Source organism: Ovis aries, chromosome 13 (assembly GCF_016772045.2).
Source record: "Ovis aries strain OAR_USU_Benz2616 breed Rambouillet chromosome 13, ARS-UI_Ramb_v3.0, whole genome shotgun sequence".
NCBI classification, from domain to species: Eukaryota; Metazoa; Chordata; class Mammalia; order Artiodactyla; family Bovidae; genus Ovis; species Ovis aries.
Genome location: NC_056066.1, coordinates 69747550 through 69768290, shown reverse-complemented (window position 1 = coordinate 69768290; position 20741 = coordinate 69747550). Strand labels below are relative to the sequence as shown.

At 40.2% G+C, this 20741-nt stretch overlaps 1 protein-coding gene and 1 non-coding gene across 2 annotated transcripts in view; both read right to left on the bottom strand.

Moving 5' to 3' along the window:
- Positions 1-20741, bottom strand: part of TOP1 (DNA topoisomerase I) — an 87713-nt gene that overhangs the window by 5179 nt on the left and 61793 nt on the right. Inside the window, exons 10-18 of the mRNA XM_027977194.3 lie at positions 18139-18260; positions 17107-17229; positions 15240-15427; positions 14836-14980; positions 4671-4814; positions 3434-3619; positions 2382-2450; positions 1750-1864; positions 670-797 (exon numbers count right to left, since the gene is read on the bottom strand). Of these exons, the coding sequence (XP_027832995.1) occupies positions 670-797; positions 1750-1864; positions 2382-2450; positions 3434-3619; positions 4671-4814; positions 14836-14980; positions 15240-15427; positions 17107-17229; positions 18139-18260 (1220 nt within the window). The remainder of the gene's footprint in view (positions 1-669; positions 798-1749; positions 1865-2381; positions 2451-3433; positions 3620-4670; positions 4815-14835; positions 14981-15239; positions 15428-17106; positions 17230-18138; positions 18261-20741) is intronic.
- On the bottom strand, positions 4093-4199 carry LOC114117698 (U6 spliceosomal RNA). Its single transcript, XR_003591356.1, has one exon. It is a non-coding gene; the product is annotated as a U6 spliceosomal RNA (small nuclear RNA).

The following is a 20741-nucleotide window of genomic DNA, read 5'->3' as shown; positions in this document are numbered from 1 at the left end:
GGGTTAATACATTAGAATGGATTAGTTATGTGCCCACAGGTAACATAAAATGATCATCATCACAGGCTGAGTGCCTTGCAGCTTAAAAGCTCAGTACCAGGCAGAGCTGGAGGAAGGAGAGAGGAACAGCATCTCGTTGTTTGCATGTCAGTCTATCCCTCTAGGGCAGCAGCTCTGGCACACGGCCAGTATTCAACAGATGTTTGACGATGAGCTATATAAAAATATGATTCATGTGGAATGTGTAAAAATAAAAATAGTTGTGCTAGGATTAGGGGAAATTAAATATCGTTTCATCATCCTTTCAATTTAAAACAATCTAATTTGGAAACAGTTGTATTTCTGGGCAGTGGAAAGGAATTGTGAAGACTATCTTTGTATCCATTATCCTTAAGTAGAAGGACAATAATTAGCAGTATTTCAAAGAGGCTACATTAAATTTAGCTTTTCAACTCAGAATACTCACTGGACAATGAATACCTGATATTCAGTATCTCGATCAGGACTAACTACAATCATATTTCCACATATCTTTAGTATGAACCTTTCTTCCAGAACAGACCCAAGACTGTCCACCTGCCAGCCCAGCCCAGAGGGTGGAGTGTAAATCGTCATAGCAGACATGGTTCTTTCGATTTGGCTACCTCCCACCATCCAGATCCAAAATACCTTAGACTGCAAGTTCATCATGGACTTCTCAAAGGTTTTTGGTGGAGCCCTCTGATGGTTACAAAGAATTGCAACAGCTCGGTTGGCACGGTTATAAGACAGTATCTTTGCTGGGATATTCTCGTCAGCTGAAAAGAGAAAAATGGGGATGAAGAGTCAATTTGTGTAACAAGAGAGAACACACATGCGCTCCATCCTCAGGGTTTACTGGGCCTCATCTCATTCAGATGATCAATTCAGGTTCCCCCAAGGCACAAGGTCAAAATCTGAGAGTCGACAGCATCACCTGCTTTCCCCAGTGCTCACCTCCCCCATCTAACCACCCAAAACAGCATGGAACTGGGACAAATAGCCTAGAGAGGTGGGTAAAATGAAGGGTCCATAAGTTTTACATTTTAAAACCACAAGGTACTGTATCTTCCAGAAAGGAAAATATAAAGTGTCACCTGAGAAATGTTTTCACTTGTGTCATGTAGCCTTCTTCACCACACCCTAAACTACTGACCCTCAACATACCCACCTCTGACTTTTTGCACACCGTTTTCTAATACCATTTGACATGTTTCTAGAGGACAATGGAAATTCATTAGAATTAGACTCCAGAGGAAAAAAGCTTGTGGATCTTGGTGATGCTTTCAGCAGCCTGTTTTTTGGAGAATACTATCTACTCTTAAAGGGGGACAAAAAGAAACCTCAGGGAAAGGATCTGCTCCTATGCTGTTTTAGTAACCATGACAACCTTACTCTCTCCAATTTAATAGAACATCACAACACTTTATCTTCATTTGGTGAGCTCTTATATAACATAGATACAATACACAAAATACAGGCACTTTCAGAGCAGATAGAAAGCCCCTGTCAGCATTCCTTGAAGCTAATCTAGAAGAACAGGAATGGGGGAGACAGAACTGATCTGTTTAGCCATCTAAATAAGCTTTAGCCCTCTATTCGAGGTGTGGAGGGGAAAAGTCTCCAGTCACAATGTTAAGGAAAAGTGGAACAGATCTAGGACTCAGCCGACTAAGGATAGTGGACATCAGCAGTAAGGCTGTGGTCCCTGTCTGGCCAGGCAGTACTTACGAGCTGTGAGTTCCTTTAACTGCTGCTGTAGCGTGATGGAGGCATTATATGTACGGAACACCTTGGCTGTCAAGCCTTCCATGAGATCCTGGAGATGTTTATTTAGGATACCAGTCTGGAAGAGACAAAGCAACAAAAAGGATGGGATTTAGGTAAAAGCCATACCATCCAGGCCTTCCTGGCAAGCTCTAGGACATTTATACAATTACAAGTTAACTGTCCTGCCAGTGGGATAGGAAAAGGGAGAAGAATTCCAGAATACAGAGTTGCATGTACCCACCTCCCTAAGAAACACTTTGATCTTAAGCAGACCAATAAAGCATATGTATCCTTCCCTATTAGGATCTTCCTCAGTCAGATTTCAGGGACAGGTGTTGGGTCTCTAGCAGTGGTGACTGAGCTTCCAGCCAAGGCTATGCAGAAGCCAGAAGAGGACAGAAGGCAGGGTTCATCCACCCCATCCCAGGGCTCTGGCCATGGATCTGTGTGTGCCTGAGGAAGGGAGGGCATGCAGGGTGCCCTGGGACAGGCTAAGGGCAAAGCCCCAGTCACTCCCAGGCAACTCTCTCCTTCAGGGGCTTGGGAGCCTCTGGCTGGGCCCCTCTTCAGCGCAGTGGGCTCTGTCCACTTACATTGAGTCTATCAAAAAGGTCATCCTCAGGCTGTTTGTTTTCCATAAATAGTTGTAAGTTCTTAAAAACCTAAAAGAAATAAGCAGAGCCTAATTATTATCTTTACTTTGAAAATAATTATACCAAAGCTTGCAAAAAAAGAAAAACCCCACAAAGCAAAAAACAAAACCAAATCCATATCCTTTACCGAAATTCACCTACCATTAGTATTTTACCTCATTTCGTATTTGTACAGTGTACATGTACACTCATTTCCTTTCTACATCTATATGTGTATATGTACAATTATTTGTTCAGAGCTATTTCCGGGTACTTACATAATTATGCCCTTTACCCTTGAGTATTTCAGTGTACTTCCTAAGAACAAAGATATTTTCTTATATACACACAGAACTTCTCAGCTTTGTCAATTAGACGGACACATTTTAATCCAATCTTGTTCATATTCCTATTTTGTCAGTTGACCCATTGATGTTCCTCACCTCCCCAGTATAGAATCCAACCTAAACTCAGGTATTACATTAATTGTCAGATCTCTTTAGCTTCATTTAATCTGGAACATTTCTGCAGCCAGCAAAACCCAGTTACTGATGAAATATCAGACTGCTGAAGGGCTGGATTGCGGGGGTACTGCACTCTGTGGGTCAGGCACAACCCATCGGGGGGCCATGGCACTGCAGCACCCGCTTCAGCTCTGGGCTGAGGGATCCAGAGACTCAAGGGCTACCTTTTTGCTGAATCAGGAGCTGGGGGAAAGTTGAGCAAAGCTACAAAAGTGACAAATTTGCAATACAACCAAGGGATACTAAAGAGTGGTTATATCATTAAAACAACACAATGGGATAAACATAATGTGCAAGCTGTGGTGAGGACCAACTCTTTGCAGCATGCTCTGTAGCACAGGTGAGGAGGTACACAGGACACCAAACAGTACCTCTTCACTCTTTCAAACCATTTTTCCTAGTGTTCAGCAAAACACAGAGCACAGGAAAAGCACTAAACAAGGAATGAAAGCAAAAGCAGGCCAGGGAGCTCAGGCCACAAGAACTTACTCGCTTCTCCACGGGGACTTTGTTATAGTATCTGATTGAGTCCTTTCCCAGGAAGTCAAACTCCACCACGTACTCCTGACCATCCAGCTCCGGGTGCAGATTGATGTGCTCCACACGAAGCGAGCAGCAACCTACAGTGTCCGCTGTTTCTCCTTCCTCCTTCTCGTTGCCTGCTCGCAGAGCAAGCTGTCCCGGGAGGAGATTGCGGGGGTGGGGTGGGGGTGCGGAGAGAAGATAAGCACGAATGAAGAACTTCAGTATCATACAGTGTCTAGGAAACCCAAATCAGAAGCATCCCAAGTCTCCTTGGGACCAGGGCATCAGTCTGCAAGGCTCAGGAATTCTGAATCTGCACTGTTGCTTCTTCCCTGATCAAATACAGTGTGGAGAGAGAATCAAGGGCTATTAACCTTCCCCAAAAAGCATGTCTCTACTCTGTCCTCTCAAATGGGAATGGAGGAAAGAAGATATTTAAACTGTGGGCAATCAGACTCAAAAAGCTCGTCTCTGAATTTTTCTTAATGTTTAATTCAGAACTTGTGTTAAACATAAACCGTGCTAAAACCAAGGGAAAACATGAAACCTTATTTTCCTGAAACAGTGTGAGAAACTGATCTCGAAAGCACTGTCTTCCAAACTGTAGTTGTGATACATTGGCGATCATTTCACTAATTTTCATGAATTTGTGTGCTATCCTTACATAGGGGCCATGCTAATCTTCTCTGTATCATTCCAATTTTACTCTGTGTGCTGCCAAAGCAAGCACTATTTAACCAGTTTTAAGGATTATAACCATTCTTTTTAAAAATAAGGAACAGAGGAAAACCTGTAAGAATCTGCTGCTCATAGAAAGGCTGAGCACTGTTTTGTGCGACATATGTTTCACTTATACACAAACACAAATATACTTATATACTGGGTTGTGATATAAAATATTTTGGGGGGTGGCACATGGTCAAAGAGTTTGCAAATGTCAGTCTTTCTGGCACATTCAGACTCATGGAAGTCCTTCTATTAGACAGACTGGAGACAGCAGCAGTCAGTCTGACACTGAACACCTGTCTCGCCACTTCTACCTTCCTTACTAGGCTAGAGACTGGGTGAGCAGGATGACAGATTACTGGGCTGTCACTGCCTCTCCAGCAGTACTTAAAGCACAGGGCCTGGAGAAACACATGCCTCCTCCATCTTCATGAAGATGAACATGGTAGGCAGTGTGACAGGAAGATGCCCTCACCTTATCAATGAAGTACAGGGCTACAGCTCTCTGCCGGACTTTCATCTCTTTGGACTTCCAGTCTTCCCGATATTGGTTCCGGATCTTATCCACACACTTCTTCAGCCTCCGAGCAGTCTCATATTTCTGCCAGTCTTTCTCACCCTGCAAAGACCCAGACCCAAGGGGGGATTGCTTAGGGATACTGGAATAAAGACAGACACTGAATATCCAACTTCAGAGCTCTGAACCAAAGAGAAGGAACTCGAGCTTCAGTGAAGCAAGGCATTTACTGGGTGACGATGTGCACTGTCCCATTCCCTGACAGGCAGAACTGGTTCCTGTCTGATTGCTAAAAAAGCCTCTGGCTTTCATTTTGTGAAATGTTTTATGTTCTTAAGAAAGCCCACGATATGTCTCCCAAATTAACTTCTGTCAATACAAAGGGTATAAACATCCCTAATCCCACATCAGCATCACAGTCTTGTTGCTGAATCTGTGACCCAAGAGCAGTTTTTTGCTAGGACTGAACTTCATTAAATTCAAGACAATCCTTCACAGTTTGATGGAACTGTCAAGGAAGCAGAACCAAAGATTACAGCTTATAATTACTAAGGAACACAATGACTTCCAGGAACAGCTACAATTATTCACCATTTTCTAACTTCTGCATTTAAAAGTATTCTTGATGAGACTGAGGGAAACTGTTATTGTGAAGATGGGTTTTTTTTAACATTAGAGCTTTTGGTGGCAGGTTTAAAAATTGATTCTAAAGCCAATGTAAGGTTTTTAAAAGGGTGTGAAAAGACAATCTAATCAACAGCAAGCGAAGATTTCTGTGACCTTGTTAAATGGAGAAAGTCACAAGCAAGGACTGATGATGTCAAGTGAGAAAGGAAAGGGGAAAAAAAGAAAAGAAAATCGGAGAAATCCAAAATGGTCAGGGATTATTACAAGGCCAGAAACAGACTGTATGACATAGACACAGGGATAGAATTTAAGAACTCAAGAATCTCTGCTCTTAATTCCCCCAGCCCACAACCGAGGAGAGCTACAGTGATTTCTACCTATGACACAGACAGGTGGTCTCTGAGGCCTAAGACCTGTGGTCAAGGCATCTGGCCTTCTGAGCATGCAAGAGTGTGGGACACACAAAGCAAGAAATGTCTGCTACTTCTAGTTCCAAACATTCACAAATGAAAGCTTACCCAGCTACTCTGATGAGTCATCAGCACTCTCCCCCCAACTGTGTGTGGTATAGTGCTGTGTGCTTGTTTGGCTACAAAACAAGCGATTCCTTAACTACCTGTTGTTGTGGGTGGGTGATTTAGTGGTTGAGTGATACAGAAGAAATATCCAAGTTCTATATGCTGACAATGGGAAGCTGGAAATTTCTCTCTGGTTCTTCTAAGTTTACTTTGACACTGAAGAGGGCAAATAAGAAAAAGGTGTGACAGAAGCTTTCCTCTTGTAAGTAATAAATCTCAAGACAGTAATGAATCTCCCTCACAACCCGTCTTACACACACAAAAGGCTCATCTGCAACAGCAGTCACCAGTTCAGAAGCAGGCTCTTTCCCATCATTCTGATGCACACAGGCCTACCAAACCCTGAGTCTGTCTTCATTTGCCCATTCCTTAGCCACACCACTGAAGCAAAGTTTACAAACCTAACAAGTCAGTCATTCACAGGCCATAACCACCAGACCAACTTTTCTTCACAGGTTGGCTAGGCTCCTAGAACACGGATCCAGGATTCTCTCAAATAAGGACACAGAGAAGGGAGTGATGGGAGAAGCTACCCGACTGAGCTGAACTGAACTGAACTAGGTCTAACAGCAGAGGGCTGGCTTCTAGAAGTATGCTTATCCCTGCAGTGTTCAGCTTCCCTGAACAGAATTGAGAGACTGAATGGCAATCTGAACCCCAAACACAAGTAATTTAAACAAAAGACAATAAACTGGCCCTAGGTATTTATAGCATGTTTAAAAATAAAATCTATCCAGCTTTCCATACATGTCCATTCTTAAATATCATGGTCTTACTGATTTACAGAGTTCTTTATAGATTCAAATCCTTTTGAGATATAGGTAGTATTTTTTCTTCTAATACTTCCTTTCAATCTTTCACTCTGAATCTTCTAAAAAGTTTGTTACACATTTTTAAGTATACAGTTAGATCAGTTTTGACAATCCGTAATACATGTAACCCACATCCTATGAAGTTAAGAGAGTATTTCTGTCAATCCAGAAAGTCCCCTCATCTGTATATATATGGTATATTCCATGGTGACCCCTAATGTGTCTGACTACACTGTACTGTGTTTATTCTGACAATGGACTCCTGGGATGTTTCCAGTTTTAGACTCACATTAATATAGCATTATGAACATTGCTGTGCAGTCTTTGCGGACATATGTTTTCATTTTATTTGCAGCAGAAATACCTGGAACTGGAAACAGTAGTTTAATGCGGCTTAAATTTGCATTCCACTGACAGATAGTGACGATGAGTAGCTCTCTTTCACGTGCTTTGTTATTGGCTGTTCCTCTGTCTTCTAAAGCATCCAACTTTTGCTCTTTTATTATGAGGATGTTTATCTTTTCTATTATTGAATGATACGAATTCTCTGTATATACAGGATACAAGCCTTTGTCAGCTATACATGTTGCAAATGTTTTCTCCCTGTTACCTGTGTATTTGTTTTCTTATTAGTGTCCTTTGTTGAACAAAAATTTTTAAATGAAGTTCACTGTTTCAACTGTTTATTGTTTACTCTGTGTTCAAGAAATCTACTCCAAAGTCATGAAGATGTTCTGCCATGACATCATCTAGAAGCTTTAATGGTCTTGCTTCTAGCTCTTTTATGCTTTAAAATTTAGAACTGTATACTAAAAAGTCAGGTTCAGAACATAATTTTTTAAAATAAGCATGTCTTATTTTCTCCTTCTAATAAAACTCACCAAAATCAGAGCTTCCCAAGACTATAAAGTTTTATAAAGGCATTTTTCTTCCAGCTTGTAATCCCCAGATGGTTACATTTAAAAGATTGTAGATACATACATCTTTGAAAGCCCAGAATTATAGGTTCTAAAGAGAAAAAGCAGAGATGTGTATTTGGCACTGAGAATATTTTAGTATGACTGAATGCAATGTGATAGCAACAGTGATTCTGAAGGTTGCTATACTTCATTTACAAGTAAAATTATGTATTTTATTTGTAAAGTTAAAACTGGTTTGAGGAGCCTTAATTTTACTAAGGCTAAACCTCAGGTTATAAGACCAGATAATGCTTGGCAGAGGTTGGACTTAGTGGTTGAATACCTACTATAAGCAATCCTTTTGTAACCTCTATATCCATGGTTTATCTGGGATCATAGAGTTTTGTTGAAAACACAGGTTCCAGAGAGCTATCATTTCCCCTGCCATTTCAGATTCTATGGGTACCAAGTACAGAGTGGAAGAAGAAAGGAATGGAAACACTTGCAAGAAGATGTCTGTTTAATGGAAATCCTGGGAGAAAAAGCAGAACAAACCAAGATGAGCACACACAGATGTGAATGAGCTCAGGACAATCTTATCAGTAGCTGGACCATGTGTTACTGTGACTCTCAAAAGTCTTGATCCTTTCAATGACCTGTGAGACTGCAAGTACTGTAACCCTGGTTATGACCGCAAGTAGACCAATCCAAGTTTCTAAAAACGGGCAAAGACAGGAGACATCAGAAGGACACATTTCAGCTGTGCTTTTTACCTTTCACAAACCAAAAGTTTTCAATTATCAAAAATCCGTAAGTCACATCATACTTGAGTTAAATTCCTTGATGGAGCAGAGATGGAGTAGAAAGGTCTAGCAATATTACATGGGAGAAATGAATGAACAAAATATAGATACAAAAACAAGCAAACAATCTTAGGAGAAATCTCAGGAGGCTGAGCAGAAAGGTGTGCCCCATGATGGTAGCCTCCTATAAAACTGGACCCAAAGTCTTCCATGAAGTAAAACTACCAATTACCACCCTTCACCCTCTTTGACAAAAATGTACTCTTTACAGACCTCTGGGTCAGATCAGGTCAGTGAATTCATGCTTTAATCATCACTTTCCTCCAAACACACAGCAATGGAAGTGCTTCATGCAAAAAGGGGCCTTATTGTTTTTTACGCAACCTGAAGCCAGGGGCTGTGTCAACTTGGGCTGAGCTGGGCTAGACTCCCTCTGAGACAAGAGGAGAGAGCAGAGAAGTACAGAGCAAAGAGAAAGAAAAGGGAATGGTACAGAAACAAGAACTACTTCCCAGTCAATAGGGTTTACAAACTAACTCCAAAATATATGAGGAAATGGGTTAGAAGAACTGTCAACAAAAATAATTAGTACATGAACTCACTTCAGGTAACATTTTTAAAAAACAAAGATTTTCAGGAGAGAAAAAAAAATCTACTAAAAAGGACTCCAAAAGTGATAAAATAAGCACATGCCTTAAATGAAATGAAATCAAGTAAATTTGAAATAAAAATAATTAGAAATCCTGAAAAAATATAATTGAAGCAAATTACAGGAGGGGTAAATTTTAGATTAGATATAATCAAATAGAGAATTAGTGAGTAGAAGTAAGTCCTTGGGAACTCTCCCCAAATGAAGATCAGACCTAAAAAGATAAAGAAATAAAATGCAAAGGAATGGTTTAGAAACTGTGGAAGAAATGATGGCTGAGAGTTTTCTAAAATAAATAAAGCCCTAGGATTGACAGTCTAGACTGAGTATATTTAAAACTATATCTGTACTTAAAAAATATATATATATATATATATGAAATGAAGAGTAAAAATTTCTGTCTCTATTTGTAGGTCACTTAACTGTCTATATAGAAACTCCGAAAGACACAGACACTTTTAGAATAAGAGTTCAGCAAAGTTGCTAGATAGAAGATCAATATTAAAAAATCAACAGCATTACTACTCCAGTAATAACGAACAAAAATGTAGTAACAACAGCAAATACTTGAAATTCAATAGCATAAGAAACCATAAGGCCTCTTAGAAAAGATTTTAAACGTGTAAAACCTCTATGGAAAAAATTAGGACATAATATTGAAGGATACATTCAAAGACATAAATTAATGGTGAAGCATGTAACAGGTTCATGGATGAGAAGATTCAATAGAATAATCTCAATATTTACCCCCTGTTAATCTATAATTTCAGGACTTCCCTGGTGGTCCACTGGCTAAGACTCTGTGCTCAGAATGTAGGGGGTCCTGGATTCAATCCTTGGTGAGGGAACTAGATCCCGCATGTTGCACCTAAGAGTTCACATGCCTCAACAAAAGATTCAGCGTGCTGCAATTAAGACCCGGTGCAGCCAAATAAACAAAGTACATATTTTTTAAAAAAACCTGTAATTTCAATGCAATCCTATAAAAAAATCTCAATAGCCTTCATTAGAACTTGACAAACGTATCTCAAAATTAATGTGAAAAAGCAGAGAGCCAAGACAATTTTGAAGAATGAGACAAAGAAAACTTGTCCTACTCAATAGTAAGACTTCATAAAGCTACAGTAGGTCAGACAGTGTGCTACTGATGAAGAAACAGACAACAGGACAGAGAGCCCAGAAACAATATGACATACATGTAGAAACGTGATGTATGAGAGAGGGGTAAACACAATTAACTTGTTCTGGGACAACTGGTTATGCATTTGGAAAAAATACAGTGTATCTCAACCTCAAACCATCTACAAAAATACATTCTAATGGATCACAGATCCAAACATCTTTTAAAGAGCAAAATTTTAGAAATGATGGCAGAGATATGGAAAAAAGAGAAACTTGAGCACAATGTCGGGAGGATGGTGGTAAGGTAAACTGGTTCCAGTACTTCAGAGAACAATTTGGAAATCTCTAATAAAGACTCTTTAAAGAAAATTTTCATCTATATACCTAAGGAAAATGTGTTTATTCCAGAGCTATTTATATTAGGAAATGACTGTAAACTAATTAAATGTTTGTTGACAAGAGAACAGATGACTTTTTATATAATAGAATATTATGTAACAAATAAAAATGGGTAAATTAGAAATATGTATCAAGATAATAAACTCTCAAAACCAAAGGGTGGTGAAATAAGTTGCAAAATGATCTCAATAAATATCCAACTTTAAATCAAACCTTGTAAAACAATACTACATGGTGTTCATGGACACATAATGTACTAAAAATACACACCAGAATGAAAACATTAAATTCATTTTAGTATTCTCCAGGGAAAGAGTAAATGTTACCTAGTGAGCTTCAGCTATGTTTATCACAATACTTTTTATGAAATGAAGTAGTTGAAAAAATAGGACACGATGTTAAGGTCTGACACGGGCAGATGGAGGGTGCTATATGAATGATTGTTCTATCTGTTTTTGTATATTGGAAATATATCATTGAAAATAAAATCCTTATTGCTTGTATCTTTCCACTTTTATCTAAAAAGAGACTCTTTTATCTCCTGCTGGCAATGCACTTTAAAAAAACTATTTAACACACTGTCAAAACCTCAACCTCTGAAGATCTATTCTGAGTTGGAGATAACTGAGGACAGGCAGAAAGCTTAAGAAATCACATTTATTTCCCCCTCAACAGTACCACTCTCCAAGCCTTTAACAATTTTTCATGACTCAGGTTCGCAACCCAGCTGCTGGAGTGAGCCACTCTGCACTGGGTATAAAGTTCTAGGCAGGGCCTACATCTATGTGACTTTCTAGGTTTACTACCATAACCATTACTCAGAAACCTGCTTAAGTCCTTACAGTGGATAAGAGGTGTCCGGATATTGTCTGAATGAATTGGCTGGCTCTCCTCAGATATGCAGATGACATCACCCTTACAGCAGAAAGTGAAGAGGAACTAAAAAGCCTCTTGATGAAAGCGAAAGAGTAGAGTGAAAAAGTTGGCTTAAAGCTCAACATTCAGAAAACGAAGATCGTGGCATCCGATCCCATCATTTCATGGGAAATAGATGGGGAAACAGTGTCAGACTATTTTTCTGGGCTCCAAAATCACTGCAGATGGTGACTGCAGCCATGAAATTAAAAGACGCTTACTCCTTGGAAGAAAAGTCATGACCAACCTAGACAGCATATTCAAAAGCAGAGACATTACTTTGCCAACAAAGGTCCATCTAGTCAAGGCTATGGTTTTCCAGTGGTCATGTATGGCTGTGAGAGTTGGACTGTGAAGAAAGCTGAGCGCCGAAGAATTGATGCTTTCGAACTGTGGTGTTGGAGAAGACTCTTGAGAGTCCCTTGGACTGCAAGGAGATCCAACCAGTTCATTCTGAAGATCAGCCCTGGGTGTTCTTTGGAAGGACTGATGCTGAAGGTGAAACTCCAGTACTTTGGCCACCTCATGTGAAGAGTTGATTCATTGGCAAAGATTCTGATGCTAGGAGGGATTGGGGGTAGGAGGAGAAGGGGATGACAGAGGATGAGATGGCTGGATGGCATCACCTACTCAATGCACACGAGTTTGGGTGAACTCTGGGAGTTAGTGATGGACAGGGAGGCCTGGCATGCTGTGATTCATGGGGTCGCAAAGAGTCGAACACGACTGAGCAACTGACTGAACTGAACTGCCCTTAGGGAACTCCACTCAGCTTATCTAACAAGGCTCTCAACCCCAGAGACTCCTACAATCAGTGTGAATCCCGCCTATGAGAGCGGACAGTCCTTGTGTATTTCTGTTCATCTCTCTTGACCCCTGCTGCCATCATCCTAAGTCACTGCCACTTCTTGGCTGGCGTACTGCAACAGCCTCCTCTTGGTCTCCCTACTTCCTGGGTCCAATCCAGTCTCCACAGAGCAGTAGCTGGAATGATCAATTATATCACAGGTTTCTAAAACACAAATCTGGCATCATTCCCCTTTAAAACGCAGTGGCTTCCTACTGGATTTAGATAATATAAAAAAAAACTGAAGGAAGCGTTTTAAGATCTGGCCTGCATCCCTGTCTCCAGTCCCCTCCTCATCGTTCTCTCTCTTGATCATTTTACTCAAACTACAGTCCTTGAGACCACCAGTTCTTTCTTTCTTCAGGGATTTCAAAAGGCTACTTTACTTGTCTGAAATGCCCATTCCCCTATCCTTTCCATGGATAAATCCTGGAGAAAAAGTGCCCAACTCTTTGCTACCCCATGGACAGTAGCCTGCACCAAGCTCCTCCATCCATGGGATTTTCAAGGCCAGAGTACTGGAGTGGGTTGCCATTTCCTTCTCCAGAGAATTTTCCCAACCCAGGGATCGAATCCAGGTCTCTTGCATTGTAGACAATTTACTGTCTGAGCCACCAGGGAAGTCCATGGATAAATCCTACTCACCCAAGTCTCATTTTAAACATTACTTCCTTAAAAAGGCATTTCCTAGGCCCTGGAAGCCAGATCAGGTGCTCTGGTATACTCTCAAATGGTGCCCTGTATCCTCTGCAGCACTGACAACACTTTACATTCACTAATGTGATTAGCATTATGCCTGCATATCGGATCAAGACACTCCTCTGTTCCAAGTCAATGGTTCTCCATCAAATGCAGAACACAGTCCAGTCACTTTAGTGTGGCATTTAAGGTTGGCCACAATCTGGCCTCTCAGAGACTAAATTCATCTGTAAAATGGTGGCATTAGTACATGTCTGGTATGGTTATTAAAAGAATCAAATGTCAACTTACATGAAAATACTTTTTAACAGTAATCCAGCATCCTTCATTTTGATAATTTTTTTTTACTGTGTGAATAATATAAAATTCACCCCAACAGTAGCAACATTTAGCATATTTACAATGTTACCCAACCATCACTTGATAATTCCTTTTGTTACTCCTTTTTCATACCCCTCCTCTCCGTCCATACGACACACTGCTCTTTGAAATACTTCTCTTTTGAGACCTAACTGCAACCAAATTTCCTTTAAAAAGTTGTTCCTATTCTCTAACTGCTGGAGTAACTGCTCCCTTTATCTAGCATTTAGCATTTACCTTTCTAATACAACTGTTTCCTCACCCAATTTGCCCAGCAGGCCGTAAGTTCTTTCAGGGCTAAAACCACTTTTCATCTGCCTTGGTCACCCTATAGCTCTGCGGTATTTCAGAACAGGAATATAACATGTTTCTTAAAGTGATTTTGACTTTTACTTGCCATGGGGGTTCTCTTTCTGATTCCATGCTCACTTTAAACTAAGAACAGTGTCATTTTCCAATTACACTGAAGAACATATGCACAGTGGCATTTTTCATTAGGACACAGGACTACAAGCTAGAAAATGTGCAGTCTGGTCTTGAAAAGACACATGGCCTTTTGAGCTGTGGCTTTCAAATATTAACAAGTGTTTAATAAACTATAAACCAAGATTAAGAGGGGCTTTACTCTCAGTGCCCTGAATATAAACAGTCAGTCTATACAGAACTAATTCTGTTTTTTTTTTTTTTTTTTTTGCGGAACTCATCTCTTAAGTTGACATTCGTATTTCCACAGTATACCTGAGGGATTCATTCAAGCAGGGTATGCCCAGCAGGCTAATAAGAACTGATAGTCCTTCCAAGACAGTTTTCTCTTTTCAATAACAGTATCAATAAACAGTAACACACGTGTACACAACAGTTGAAGATATGCTTTCCCAAACATTATCCCATTAAGTCCTGGTGGAATCTACTCAAATGAAGACTTAGGAAGACAAAGTATGTAAGACTCCAGATTTTACAACTCTTTCTGGATTCAGAGAAATTATATTCCTTTCTTCAGAGCCCAGAAAGGTGAGGAAGAGGAAGATAACTAGCTGTAGAAACCAATATACATTTACCACATTTTTCATTAGTCTGACCACTTGACAGTAAGCAATGTAAAAGCAAGGACTGTGTGTCTGTCTTATTTACCAATGTAATTCCTAGCACCATGCCTACACTGTGCCAGGTTCATACAGGGATTTCAATTAGTATCTGCAAATTAATAAATAAGATTACAATGTGATGTAGAAAATGGGAACATCTTAGGGAGGTCACCAGATAATGCTAATTATGATAAGTACCCTTTTTTGTGGGTGGGGATGGTTTTCAATTTCTCAAAGTGATTCTAGAGGCTGAGGACATTAGATTTCAAATAAAATGACAAGAGATTTTCAGCTCCACTAACTGGTGCAGCTCTTGGCTACCACTTACCTTGATTCGTGAGCTGGGGTTCAGCATGATGTATTTAATAGAACCTTGGATATTCTCTGTCCAGGAGACTAGCCAAGTAACCTTGTTATCGTGTCGGACTTCTTTCCACTTATGACCTGGAGGAGGAGAAGGAACCTTGGCATCTCTGTGGAAATAAAGCAGTAGAGCAGTGAGGTGGGAAGTAGTGACCAATTTCACTTTTCATCACTGGAAGTGGATGAATCTGTGAGCATGTATTTCCAAGCTTCCTCCTCACCAGACAATATATGATAAGCACCTGAAGATCTATACACAGAAATACCATGCTGCTCCCAGTCTTCTGTAATGTGGGGGAAAAATCCACACTACCGAGAACAAAGGAAGCCACCCACTTCATTTCTGGCCAAAGGACGAACTGTGCTCACTTGCTACAGTTGATGATTATATCCTCAGGCATGATTCGTCTCTTCAGCATGCCCATCTTGGGGTGGTTGCCGCGGCCACGGAAAAGCCCAGGAGGTTCTATCTTGAAGTTGGCGATCCTCTCTCTGTGGTTGTCCATAACACAAAAGCCATATTCTTTCAGTAATTTTTCATTCTCCTCTTTGATTTTCTGGAAGACAGCCAAAAAGTACTCAAAGGGGATTCAATCTACTGTTCTCTACTTACACATTTCTTAGCTCTTGTGTGAGAACAGGTCCAGGTAAAGAAAAGTTTAAAAATCACTAAGAAACAAATTCAGATAAAGGAAAACCTATGAAAATTATTTTCTTTTTCACTGCATGGCTTGTGGGACCTTGTTCCCTGACTAGGGATCGAACCCAGGCACCCTGCAGTAGAAGCTAACCACTGGACCACCAAGGAATTTCTGGAAAACCAGAGTTTTTTACGAGTTTAAATTCTCATATGAACATTATTTCACACGGGGTTTCCAGCACAAAGACACTTGCTATTGATTCTTTACTAGTATATTGGTACATGTATTTCACACTGCGATCCTTTCTCCAAAAGAGAGAAAGATTTGGAGCGTCCTTAGCCTGTGCTAACCCTTCCCTCATATTGATATTATACTCAGCAATTAGATTTAAACTAAGTCCTGCTGCCTTGGGCATAGATAAAGATTCACCTGCTGGTGACAGGTATCCTTGGCAAGGCTCTGACATGGTGATACTTATAAAACCTCCTGACATGGATTTTAGTTTGAAAAACACCCCTGAAGTGAAAAATAAAATAAATCTCACTAGTTTGGAATACTGAGACGACTAAACTGAGACTGAAAAGCACGGTGCAGGTGTCATTCTTACCATCTCTGTAGTAACTAGTTTTTTAAACCAAAGGTCAAATAGGTACTCTCAAACAGTGAGTTACATAGAGACAGTGGCCTAAATTATATAAACATGTAAATCTAAGATACTGACATTTAAGGCTTTGAAGTGCCAAGAATTCCTTAAAATACTTAACTGCCAGGTATATAAAATACTTAACTTCCAGACCTCTGCTAACCTGTTTTGTTTTTTTGTTTTTTTTTTTTTTTGCTAACCTGTTTTTTTTTGATCCCAGCTTTGAGCCAAAAAAGTCAAACTCCAGCCTTGAGTCTCTAGATCGGGCAATGGCAAGCTTTTTCTAGATAGAAAATGTTTTAGGCTTGAGAGCCATACGGTTTCTGTTGTAATTACTCAACTTTGCCACTGCTGAAAGCGACCATAGATAATAGGTAAACAAGTTAGATGTGGCATGTTTCAACAAAACTTTTGTACAAAAACGAGCAGCCTATCTATAGTTTGCCTACCAATATTCTAGAGGAAAGTGACATCCTAGAAAGTGACATCCATTTTCAGATACTAGAAAGATCCTTCAGAAATGAGGCTGGCCACAGGTAGAAGATGTAGTTGGATGAGTGTGGCTAAAAACAGGTCAAAGAAAGAGAATGTGTGTGCGTGTGCGTGTGTGTGTCTGTGTGTGTGTCTGTGTCTGTGTGTGTACACAGATATGGCCAATATGATTTTATCTGTCTTAAGTCCCTAACATCTAGGAGCCACTGTAGGTCAGACATGCTCTTCCTTAAACACTGTATTACTGGAGGTTACTGGCTGGTTTTTAGGTTAACGGAACACCAGCTCATATTGAGCCATTTAAACATAATGCCTATTCACATTTTTTAGTCTACGTGAAACCCTTAAAAAAATCGAGACTTTACTAGGCCAAGAATCTTAAATCTTTAGTGTAGGAATCAGAAAATTAAACTAATCACTATTTCAAAATTCTCCAGAGGTTTAAGAAATTCTGCAGTACCAGTTTCTCTTCCTTGCTCATCTGCTTCCGAGCTTCTGTCTGGGCTTTGAAATACTGGCTCATCTGGGTAAAATCACATTTGCTGAGGTTGGTGATAATATTCTTCTCTTCATTGGTCATTTCCTAGTTAAAAGAAAAGGGGGAAACAGAAAAAGACAGTAAATAAACTAATAAGCCTCCCAAGTTTCTCCACAATTACAGCAAAGTATCATGTTCTCAGTCCAAGAGTATCTGAGGCAGTCAATCTAAACTTGAGAATTTGGGGGAAAAAAGAAGCTTTTATTTCCTTGTTCTATTATAAAATATGCATGTGGTAGAAAAATATTTAGGATAACAACAGTGAAAAGGGTAACACTCATGTCATTTCTTAGACTCCTTAGCACATTGCCACAATCTTCTAAGCATAAATACCACGGCTAGAGAAACACAAATATATATATATCATTTAGTGATGAAACATTTCCACGCTCCTTCTCTCTTAGAAACATCCTTGCTCTATTCACTTATTAAATCTTATTTTTACAGCTATTCAGAAAGTGAACTTCAGCTCAGCCTCTGTTCACATTCTCCAAATTAAGAATAAGGAAATTGTTTAAAATCACCTCAGCAGACAAAGGATATGTGGTGTTAAGAGCAGAAAGTACCTAAAGCTAAAGAGCATGAATCAAAAGGGAACAGGACAATGCTAATGCATGTTTCTTTGTAATAGCAGACAGTGGGCAGTCCCGAGAGACAAACTTTCCTTTGCTCAACTGGAGCTGAGGTTTCTGTTTGACCTATCTGATAAACTCTCCCGGCTACAGCTGCAGGAGAGCCAAGAGGAAAAGAAACACAGTTATTCTTATTGGATAGAAAACCTATATAATACAGTAAATGAACAGGGGGGGAACCCCAACTTTCAATATAATAAAATTCATAAAACTCAAATTGTATATCAGGGAATTCTTTTGGTTAAATTATCATTTATTACTTAGTAGTAGAGATCAGTGTTTTTGTTAAGGGGCTAGGATATTAATACATGGGCTACAATACCTTTCTCCAGTCTTTAAAGAAATTTTTCCTAAATATTTCCTTAGTAGTATATTCATGGTCGAGCATTTTTGCAAAGAACGTAGCTACTTCTTCCGCTTTGGGGCTCAGCTTCATGACTTTACCTAGAGACAAAAGTGGTTCCAAAAAATGAGGTGCTGTATTCATGTTCTGAGGTTAAACACTGAGGTTCTGGAGACATCTTCTTTCATAATGGTTTATTTACCTTCTGAAGGTATATATATAAAGGTCTGGTGACGTGTGGTAACAACAACAACAAAAACAGTATTATCGATTAACATCTACTTGTATGAATTTTCCTTCTCTTTAGTAGATATTTACCTGGGTCATTCTCTGGAGACTATGCCAGTAAATTGTTCCCAGGAGCCTGCTCAGGACAGGGATGACCTGGGGGAGGCCCAGTCACTCTTCCTTTTCCTTTCAGCAAGCAGGGTCCTTTACACCTCTTCAATGGTTTTTAAAAATCAAATCCTCAGAGGGACTCCTGCCACTGCTAAGCTAAACAGCTTCTGTTCAAGAAGGGGAGGAAGGGATAGGACAGGGAGTGGAAGAAAGGAATTGTGGGGAAAAGAAATAGGCATCTTTCTTCTTCAAAGTTAGGTGGGTGGAATATGAATTAAAAAAATATATATTCATAGCAGGCAAGCCCAGATATCCCATATGAAAAAATTTAAGTAAGACCTTCCTCTAGAACTTTGCTTCTCAATGTATGGTTCATGGACCAGCAGTACTGACATCACATGAGTCTGGCAGAAATGCAGAATCTCAGGCCCCACCCCAGACCGACTGAACCAAGAACGTACATTCTAATGAGACCCCCAGGTGGCTAGTGTACACACCAGAGTTTGAAATGCCCTGGAACACAGGCATTATTATAAAGTTGCCTCTTTCAGGGAAATAGGACTCATCCAGAACACAGGGATGACAGGGGTTCGTGGCATTATACACATTTTTCCACTGCCTTACCTGTTACATAGATACTAGTAATTCACCAAGGATTTTCACATTTATTACAGAAAACTAAAACTTAACCCAAATTCCATGTATTTCAAAACTCAGAAGATATCTCATCTCATGATGGTTAGACAGTTTCATCCCCGATTGCAGGGACGGTACAGGGAACTGCAGCTCTAAACTGAAATTTTCAGGGTAGACAGAAAGAACCTGCTTGAAATCTATAACTTTAAAAGGCCAACAGGTGGCACCACTTCCCCTCTAAACCTTCTAGCTCCTTCCAAAGACAACACAGCTTGAGAAGGACAGGCTGGCTTTTCAAGAGGTTCCTGCACTTCAGAATTCACTCAAGTCTGAACCAGTGTTGCCAGTTAAGATGTAACACGCTTCCGATATAAAGGAAACCAGTAAGTCACTAAGAATAATACAAATGAAATAAAAGGCAAGAAAGAATGTAAGCTATTCTCCCATACATTTGGTATACTCTGGGAAATTCTGCTGAATTCTGTCCCAATAGAGAAAGCAATTGTGACACCTCCTGTTTAGATGAGCTGCCAAAAGATGAAATGACAGCTCCCAGCAGTAGAACGGTAGGAGGATGACTTAGAGGTTCCTGGCAAGAGTAGTGCTTTGTAGGAATGGCTGAGTTCCAGGAATAAGAAACTGCTGAGTCAGAGCTGAAAACTGGAGGTTCTCAGAGGTCATTCATTGCTTCGGCCAGCCCGTGCCCCTCCTCCTTGGCAGGCACTTAAGGAGTCTGAGAAGTCTCTTCCCTAGAGAGTAGGCAGGACTGACAGTTATCAACTTGGTAGTAAGTCAAATACAACTTTTTGACTTACTGCAGTGTGGGAGTTTACCTAATCAAAGGGAAGAAATTCGAGAAAGACCAAATGAGAAAATGTGAGAGCCCTGGAGCTGGAGCTCCGGTAGGGCAAGAATGTAGAAGGGACCAGGGTGACCCGTAATGATTAGTTCAAGCCTTGGCTTCCCATTTCTGAAAGTAAGGGAAACCCAAAGGCTAAAGAAAGGAACCCAGCTTTCCTTCACATCACTTTGGACCTCAAAGTTAGGCTTCACCAACTGAGTCTCCTAAAGTTCAACTCTAAAGGTAAACCTATACTAGGGCTATAGAATATCTGCGCTTTTATGATTAGCTAAGGCTCTTTCTCATCATTGGAGATTTGGCTTTGAGTTACATTGCAGAGTCTCCAGAATGACCACTATGAGGGCTAACAGTAGAATTCTGTCCCATGCTCTCCAGTCAACTACAGGTCAGAATGAGGCTATAAAATCCTGTGAGATCACACATTCCATGAGACCAGAGATTCGTCAGTATTGTCCACTGCTAGGTCTTGGTGTCTGAATATAGCACGTTGAATAAATACAGTTTAAAACGACAAATTCCAGTTTGACATGTTCTTCATTTGCAAGACCCAGCCTTTCAGTATAAACTACTACCCCTTGACCTTTAAGCATCCATGGCCCGAAACCACTGCTGGTGGACAGAGGCGTGCTTTTCAGCAGTTTTCCTGGCTTAGTTTCTCAAAGTTTGGTCAGCAGACCACTTGGTTCAGAAGCACCCATGATCACTCAATATCAATTAAATGAGCCCAGATCCACCTGGTAAATCT